This window comes from Bombyx mori, chromosome 28 (genome assembly GCF_030269925.1).
Source record: "Bombyx mori chromosome 28, ASM3026992v2".
Lineage (NCBI taxonomy): Eukaryota > Metazoa > Arthropoda > Insecta > Lepidoptera > Bombycidae > Bombyx > Bombyx mori.
Window position 1 is genome coordinate 4,326,732 of NC_085134.1, and position 9,213 is coordinate 4,335,944.

The window sequence follows — 9,213 nt, forward strand, 5'->3', positions numbered from 1 at the left end:
TACGAAAACTGAGACGTGGAACATTTATCTTAAGGTGGGTTGCAGCATTTTCGTTGTTGATATCTATAGTAACCACACGGTAACCACTTATTCGAACATATCGTCTTTTCGTATTAAAAGTGTACAATTTCCAAAAATATTCGAAATTGAGTTAATGTGCCGAATTATTTTGTATCACCAGTATTTTTCTCATAAATACTGTCAAAAGAGTGTAGTTTAGTTTTAGTTTATTTTTTAGTTTACCTATGTTTTGACTACTATTACCAAAATTAGTACATAATTTTATCTTACCTTAAAATACATATAATGAAACTGGTAAAAAATAAAATAGAAAATAAATGTTGCAAGGATGATTAATATTAAAAATATCACATGTTAAACCTTTAAAACGCTCTCCTGTAAAATTTGTAAGTTTTGAGATTATACAGTTTTAATGCGAGAAGAAGATATCTCGTAGCTTCTATGTCATATAGAAAGAATTATCATACAATAAGTGTCATAAAGTTATATTTAGGACTTTATTGTATTGCTTAAACAGGGGTGTTTGATGGAACAGTAATGTCTTGTACGGTGTACAACGACTACTTCGCGGCAGAAATAAGCAAGATTTAAATGTGGCTCTGGATAGACGGACAGAAGTGAGAATAAAAAATATAAATAAAAAACTTGCTTAATCGATTGATAAAGGAACCCTAAAAACACTGCTTATAAAACTATTTCTTCCTAGTATAAATTTGCGTCCAAAACTAAAATGTTATCATTTTTAATACGATGAGCGAACAAAACAGTCAGAACTACAAGGCAAAGAGGTAAATACATTATTTTTTAAATCACGAATATGACTCACACTTTAAATACGAATCTATAATAGCATGTTTTCACTCAAGTAAGTTCTATCTATATAACTGATTAAGACAAGCTAATTCTCAACACAATTTACCCGGACTCCATGGAAATTTGCACAGTTGCCTGGAAATATTTGTATAAATTGTCCATTTTTTTAAATTTACACAATGTTTTTCCTGCGGATTTAAATTCCTTGTTACCTTGAAGTGCTGAATGCGTTAAAAAACGCGAATCGATTCTGTGCAGTGTGCGTGACCAATTATTCATATGGTGTATCAGCATATAGTTGTCCAGTGCTTGACATAGCCCTAAAAAACACCGTGGCCGGTTTTCGGATCTCCATTTGTAAAATGCTTCTATGTGAGACTTTTGTAAATATTTCCTTTGATCAGTCATAGTACCTATACAAATTGCATTCGCCACATATTTACAAATTGGTCTGTTACAGTTTCGCAATGAACGATGACGCTGCCTTGTACCAGAAAAGTAATTGTTATCCTAGACGCGACGCTGTTGACGTATTGACAGAATTCCTACCCAAATTCAGATGGAAGGAAGGCAAAAAGAGGATCTTTGATATCGGCTGTGCCGATGGTAGCGTCACTAATATTATTAGCGCGTTTTGTAACAACGATTACGAAGTGTTCGAAGCGTGTGACATAAATGAACGGGCCGTGAAATACGCTACAGAATACTACGGAACTGACAAAATGATTTTCCGCGTGATGGACATAGAGGGGCAACTGCCGAAAGAGATGAATGGGAAGTTTGATAACGTTTTCTCGTTCTATACGCTGCAGTGGATCAAGAATCAAGAGTGAGTGTTTTTGTTATTACAAATGTTCGAATGTAGGTAGGTGAGCTCACGGGCTCAACCTGAGAGAATTGGTAACACTGGTCCTAGCAAGAGCAGTGCTTCGCTGAATCTACCACCGGATCGGAATCGCGACCCGCTGACGAGATCCGTCGAGAAACTCAGTGGGTTGAGTCCATGGGCCGTCGAAACGATGCCTTCCTGACCAAGATTATATGTTACAAAAACAGCGCTTTAAGACGTAAGTTGGAATCATAGTAATTCGATAACCTATATGTCATATTATTGATTCTAGTATAGCACTCTTCATATATTAAGGCAGCCATCACCTAGTGCAGACATAATATAATTTTTTTGTGCGCTAATATGTCAAAATTCATTCTTGATAATTCTTTATCAATTATACACTAAATTGAATATAACACAAACCTCATAACTCGGGTCGTGACCTCGCGATAAAGCGTAATTTTAGCGTCATATTTTTTCTAGAAATTCATATCATCGAAATTCGCAGGAAAGCATTTCAAAACATTTACTATTGATATTATTAAGTAATGGATTTTGAAAGTCAGAAGTCAGCTTGAAGAAAAAAAATTTATCTCAATACTTTTAGTCTTAAAAGCCTTAAAGGTCGAACTTAAATCGGAAACATTGAAATCTATACATATAAAAATGAATTGCTGTTCGTTAGTCTCTCTAAAACACGAGAACGGCTGGACCGATTTGGCTAATTTTGATCCTGAATTATTTGTGGAAGTCCAGAGAAGGTTTAAAAGGTAGATAAATATGAAAATGCACGGAATTAAATAAAAATAACAATTTTGTTTTCCCTTTGATGTGTTCCCCGTCGGACGGATTCTTTTTGTTTGTTTTAAGTTTATTTAGAAAAGCTTAGGTCTTTTATTTATCGATTGAGGCACTACGAAGTCTGCCGGGTCAGCTAGTAATGAATAAGTGTTTTTGAGTTTGATGAGTAATGAAGAAGTTTTGAATGAATAGTAAATTTGGAATACATAATATGGTGTCCGCGACGAATGAGGAATTCTTCTTCAAACGAGTTTTGAGTACAGCAATCAAAAGTATTATATTGTATTTAAGAATAAAGAACGTTTTTATCATATCATAGACATTCGCAGGAAAGCATTTCAAAACATCTACGACTTGATGGCAAAGGACGGTGAATGCCTGTTGACTCTCCTGGCTCGGATACCTGTATACAGCCTCTTCAATGCACTAAAGGATACCGACACATGGGGATATTTGCTTAAATACATCAATCAATTCATCTCGCCTTACCATGATGTTTCCGTAAGTTATAAAAAATATTGAAAGAAAGAGAGAGTATACTTTATAGCAAACCAAAACACAATTAACATTTAAAAAAAAAAACATTACGTAATTACGCAAATTAATAAGTTTTGCTTGTAATAATAACAACCATAATTGTGTATGTCGTGCGCGAGGTCGAGTTAAGTACGCGGCTGCGGAATATGTAATCTGGAATATTCAGAGAGTCAAATTGATTACGTTAAGATGATTAAAGAAAAACACTTTTTTTCAATATAATGGTTTCCAATCTGGTGACATTGATGATCGCGTGGCATACCGCAAATAAACATATCGTTGTGGCAAACGTTTAGAAGTAATAGCTGATGTTTTTTAACTTAATAGAAAGTCGCTAGCCAGACACACCTAGCAGTGGCACAGTGGGGCGCAAAACTAAACATGTCTAAAATCCAAACGTCCTCTCCTGACAGAACTTCGAAAAGGCCTGTAGATGTCTAAGATGCCTTAAGAGAAATAATCTTTTCTATTACAAAAAATTGAGTGATTGAAAATTGAACCATTTTTAGGATCCAGACGTGATAATACAGTCGTTATTGGAGAAAGTTGGCTTCCAGTATGTGGACGTGCGTTGCAGACAAAAGAAATATGAATTCAAGGACATACAACAGCTGAGAAGTAAGCCTAGTTTGGTTTTTGTTAGTAAATCCATACCTATTCTGGTGACCTAAAGGGGTCATGCTAGATTCACCGAGCGACTAGATGAGCTCACGGAGCTCTAACCTGGTGACGTTGCTAACACTAGCCCTACCAAGACCAGTGTTTCGCAGAATCTAGGCTTGAATTGAGTCTTCGAACTCATGTCTCAAGGCGGATTGCGGCATTCACGTTGCTATGTCTATGGTACTAGTGATGTGCCGCCACATGTCTATGAGCTCCGATAACTACATGTCACCAAGCTGTTTTTCAAGCCATTCATTTTCTTGTTGATGTTTGAAACAAAAAAATGCTTCTATTCCACTAAGTCTGTGGTAGAAGTCATGGCCTATCTTGTATGAAATTATCTACTGTATTGTATAATGATTGTTCCATCACCTTGGTTATGGGGTTTCACACCCTCCTATCAGTACCTAATTATGTGCATATTGAAAATTATCCTTGTTCGATATTTATTACCAACCACCTTATATTCGAATAATACAAGCTGACACAATTAACATTTTAATATTTACAGATATATTAGAAGCTGTAAGCCCCTTCAATGTGGACAAAAAACTCTACGAGCAATTCTTTGACGATATCATGGAAGTCGCGGAAGATATGAGAATCATTGATAGACGCACAAAGACCGCCACATTTCACTACAATTTAATTGTTATACACTGTAGGAAATGATCGCGAAATTGTGTATTTACACACACATATTATTATCCTAGATCGTCTAGTTCTTATCTTAAATGGTGTCTATCCTAGTGTTTGGCCTACGTGCCTATTCTAACTAATGACTGTTATTGTAGCCCCAGGAAGGGGCGTGTATATAACTTTCAAAGGTTTTTGACGTGACAACGTCTTATAATTCGATGGAGCCGGCTGCACGCACGAAAAACCATGACTCATGGAGGCGTTCCATTTAAGGCTTGAAGTGCAAGCGAGAGCGCGCTACGAGCGACAAAGAGGCACAATCGGCCTCCGCGTTCGGCAGCTTTCGACATCTGTCTCTCTCCTACTTGAGTGAGCGATGCATCCGCGTGGACAGTTGCTATACAATAATACATTTACATGTTTTCGTCGAGTATTTATTCGTCAAGTTCAGTGAAAAGTGAATGTGGTGTCAATTGTACATACAAAATAACTATCAAACAAATAAAATTAAAATTTTCTTTTGAAAAAATGAAACCATTCCATCAGTATTTTCTTATGACGTTGTCACGTTCAACTATCTAACTAACTAAACCGACATTACTGACAACCGAATGGATTCTGAAAGCTAATGTAGAAAAATCATCTCATTTCTTATTAGTCTCAAAAGCCTTATAGGTCGAACTTAAGAGTATAGAATGTTTTTATTTTGTGCTACCTTTTGTATATTTCCCTATAATTGGTACTAAATAGTCTCTCTCTCGAAGCTTGCCAGAACAAACACAGAATCTCCTCTTTTTCAAGGCAAATTTCAAAATAGGAAATCCATATTGAAATATATTATACAGAAATTCTGTTCGCTAATATTGTTAGTCGTTAAAATAATGAAGTCTATTAAAGAATTATGTTGTTTTTTTTTCGTCTTTACAACTCAAATATTTTTTCCCACATAAATCATACCCATCCCATTGACCAGTTCGTTTATCTTGGTTCTCTTCTTTGTGGCTAGTAGAAGAATCCAAATGTCCAAAGGAGCAATGACTAAACTCACTAGGATATGGAAAGACCGCAAATAACCCGCAAAACCAAAGTGAGGTTGGTACGTATATTGGTCTTCTCAAATTTCTTTTATGGTGCCGAATCTTGGACGATAAGACGAAGGGCAAAGATCGACACTTTTGAAATGTGGTGTTGGATGCGGATATTGCGAATTCTATGGAAAACGCGTCGGACCTACTTATCCATTCTGAAGGAGCTCGGTATTACCACAAGGCTGTCCGCTATCTGCTTCCAACGTATTCTCATGTACTTCGGCCACATCGCTTGTAGAGGCCCCGATAACTTAAAGAAGCTGATGGTAGTTGGTCAGGTTGACGGAAGAAGATCGCGCGGACGCTCACCTACCCGCTGGCCTGATCTGGTAAAGACGCTCATCGGCCTGCCAATAATCGAGGCTATTAAGACCGCAGAGGACAGGAAGAAGCGGGGAAGCATTGTGCATCGAGTAGTCAAAAACTTAAATTAGACAAGACCTTCAGCAATGAAGAGACCGACTCAGAAGAAGAAGAAACCATATATCGCGTGAAAAACGTCTAGGCAGGGGAATAGATAGTCTTTCTATGACACAGTTAATTTATATAATGAATTTTATCAAAGTGGGTTTAGCGGTTTTGGCGTGAAAGCGTAACAAACAGACATAGCTTCAAACAAGTGTTACTATATTAGTTTTGTGGTGACATCAATTTACGATCATTATAAAACATCAATCAAATCACATTTACAATATATCTATACTAATATTATAAAGAGGAAAGATTTGTTTGTTTGTTTGTTTCGAATAGGCTCCGAAACTACTGGACCGATTTGAAAAATTTTTTTTCCATTAGAAGCCGACATTGTCCCTGATGAACATAGGCTACTTTTTTTAATTTTTTATTTTATTTTATTTTTTTTGTTTCATGTGTGTTTTAATGTTTCCGAAGCGAAGCGAGGGCGGGTCGCTAGTTTACAATAAATTGAAATTGGTACTGAAACCCGAATTAACTATATCACTATTTTTTGATTTGATAAATGTGAGAGATTGTATGCTCAAAGAATTAGTTATTTTTGTGGCACAAACAAATTTTATGACCTGAATTAATCAACGGCCGTCTGGGGTTGTGGTAAGTGACATGGTCACTACACAAGGGGGTCGCGGGTTCGAATCCCGCCAAGGGAGGATATTTTTTATGATAAATATAAAAATGTCTTTTCCAGGGTTAGGGATGTATATTAAATATATGTATGTGTATAATAAAAATATTACATTTATTTCCGTTGTCTGGTACCTGTAACACAAGTTCTTTACGAACTTACCATGGGACCAGTTATCGTGGCGTGATTGTTAGTAAATATTTATTTATTTATTATTAACATAATATTGCACCTTAAGATTTGAAATGGCTTAACTAAAAACTTTAAGAAAATGAGTATTATATTTTGAACGACTTATAAATATTTTGTATTCCATAAGTTAATAAAATTTAAATTCTAACTAAACTAATTAACTAAAATTTAAATTTAAATTTTACTTAGAAAAAAAACAAAATACACTTTCTGTCTCTTTTAAATAAAGCGTATACCTTAAGCTTTAAGACTTTATGGTATGTATTTTAAGACCTAAAGTATTAAAATCAAAATTGAAATAATACAATTCTTCAATTAAATTTTTGGCGTTTACGAAAATACAATAATTTTGGATTAAGCAGCTTCAATTCTAAATGCGGTATATCACACTATTTACCATGGTACATGTACATATAAACCTTGATAATAAATACGACAGTATCTATGTACGTCGGTTCATGATTTTACACGTCAAACATCTAAAATTCGACTGGGAATTCAAAAACCAGAGATTGACACCGGCAATTCTTTATCCCGGACAAACGGAACGTGTGGGACATGTCAACTATGAAAAAGAATTCTGATATGGAACAATCATTCGCGGACGTTTAGATAAACGACGAATTCATAGCAATTGAAATTTGATTACCGAAGACCTCCTCAGCTAAAGACGTGTAATTACGTTCTTTCTCAGTTATTACAAAATTTTTACTGGTGGTAGGACCTCTTGTGAGTCCGCGCGGGTGGGTACCACCACCCTGCCTATTTCTGCCGTGAAGCAGTAATGCGTTTCGGTTTGAAGGGTGGGGCAGCCGTTGTAACTATACTTGAGACCTTAGAACTTATATCTCAAGGTGGGTGGCGCATTTACGTTGTGGATGTCTATGGGCTCCAGTAACCACTTAACACCATGTGGGCTGTGAGCTCGTCCACACATCTAAACAACAAAAAAAATATTTCGATAGTAATTATGCAGCAATTTTCTGTGAAAAGTTTTAGTGTTTATATAGTTAAGACAATCTACTACTTATACAACTTTACGGTAGGCACGGGTTTGGCTCTGCCCCTGGCATTGCTCACGTCCATGAGCGACGGTAATCACTTACCACCAGGTGGGATGTATGCTAGACTATCTCGTAGATACAATAAGGTGCTCATGTAGCTTTGATTACTTCGTCGTAAGAATAGGCAGAATTGTGGAATCAATACGGGCTGACAAAACGAATGACTTTTGATACAAGATACTATTCCTTAATAGTGGAAGTCGCTCGTGAATATGCCGTACGTATTTTCATAGATAAGTGGTTTGAAGTCGTCGTGGCCTAAAGGATAAGACGTATGGTGCATTCGTGTTAAGCGATGCACCGGTGTTCGAATACTGCAGGCGAGTACCAATTTTTCTAATGAAATACGTACTCAACAAATTTTAATGTTCACGATTGACTTCCACGGTGAAGGAATAACATCGTGTTATAAAAATCAAACCCGCAAAAATTATAATTTGCGTAATTACTGGTGGTATGACCTCTTGTGAGTCCGCGCCGGTAGGTACCACCGCCCTGCCTATTTTTGCCGTGAAGCAGTAATGCGTTTAGGTCTAAAGGGTAGGGTAGCCGTTGTAACTATATTGAGATCTTAGAACTTATATCTCAAGGTGGGTAGCGCATTTACGTTGTAGATGTCTATGGGCTCCAGTAACCACTTAACACCAGCTGGGCTGTGAGCTCGTCCACCCATCTAAGCAATACCATAATAAAACTCTAGACCATAATAAAAATCTTAGACTGTAAAATTTTTAGGCAGTGGCTTTGCTCTGCTCCTGGCTTTGCTGATGACCATGAGCAACGTTAATTACTCGCCATCGGGTGGGCCGTATGCTCGTCTGCCTAAAAGGGCAATAATTTTTTTTTTCTTATTTCCCTCAATCAATTATTTACAATAAAATTCTGCTCCCGTTTACGGCTACGAATTTCTCGACATCACAGAGAATTTAATATAGGACCATGAGTTTGAGGGTTTTTTATTATTATTTATTATTCAATTTGCGGCCCGCGAAAGGTTACGTTCGTAAATAATGTACTCGGATGATTTATAACGTTGTAACGTCGGAGTTTTATAATAAAAAAATTTCGGTACATGAATAAGAAAACTTTTGAACGAAGCTACATATTTGGAGTGCTTATCTTATCGAATTTATGGTAAACTAGTGACCCACCCTAGCTTCGCTTCGGAAACTGTAATTTATTATTGATTTCTCCACTATTTAATGGATGTTATTATACATATAAACCTTCCTCTTCAATCACTCTATCTATTAAAAAAAACCGCATCAAAATCCGTTGCGTAGTTTTAAAGATTTCAGCATACATAGGGACAGACAGATATAGGGACAGAGAAAGCGACTTTGTTTACACTATGTAGTGATAACTTGTTTAATTAAAATCACTTATTTCTATTGTTTCGGTTTTACTTATAATTAATTTTAGTTTGTATGATCTATATCTTGCCCGCGTAAGTGTTTTTAA

General features: G+C 36.2%; 1 protein-coding gene across 1 annotated transcript; it reads left to right on the forward strand.

Moving 5' to 3' along the window:
* The first annotated feature begins 664 nt into the window (after window positions 1–664).
* Window positions 665–5,205, forward strand: LOC101738236 (juvenile hormone acid O-methyltransferase-like). The gene is made up of 5 exons (XM_004933519.4): window positions 665–809; window positions 1,295–1,663; window positions 2,797–2,968; window positions 3,514–3,622; window positions 4,179–5,205. The coding sequence occupies exons 1-5, from the start codon at window positions 772–774 to the stop codon at window positions 4,337–4,339; spliced, it is 849 nt and encodes a 282-aa protein (XP_004933576.1). The 5' UTR covers window positions 665–771; the 3' UTR covers window positions 4,340–5,205.
* The last annotated feature ends 4,008 nt before the right edge of the window (window positions 5,206–9,213 follow it).

Excerpts from the sequence above, each read along its gene's own strand:
- LOC101738236 (XM_004933519.4), top strand. The coding sequence starts at position 772 with ATGAGCGAACAAAACAGTCAGAACTACAAGGCAAAGAG. Across the intron at positions 1,664-2,796 it reads CAGTGGATCAAGAATCAAGA|GAAAGCATTTCAAAACATCT; the intron begins GTGAGTGTTTTT and ends AGACATTCGCAG. Across the intron at positions 3,623-4,178 it reads GGACATACAACAGCTGAGAA|ATATATTAGAAGCTGTAAGC; the intron begins GTAAGCCTAGTT and ends TAATATTTACAG.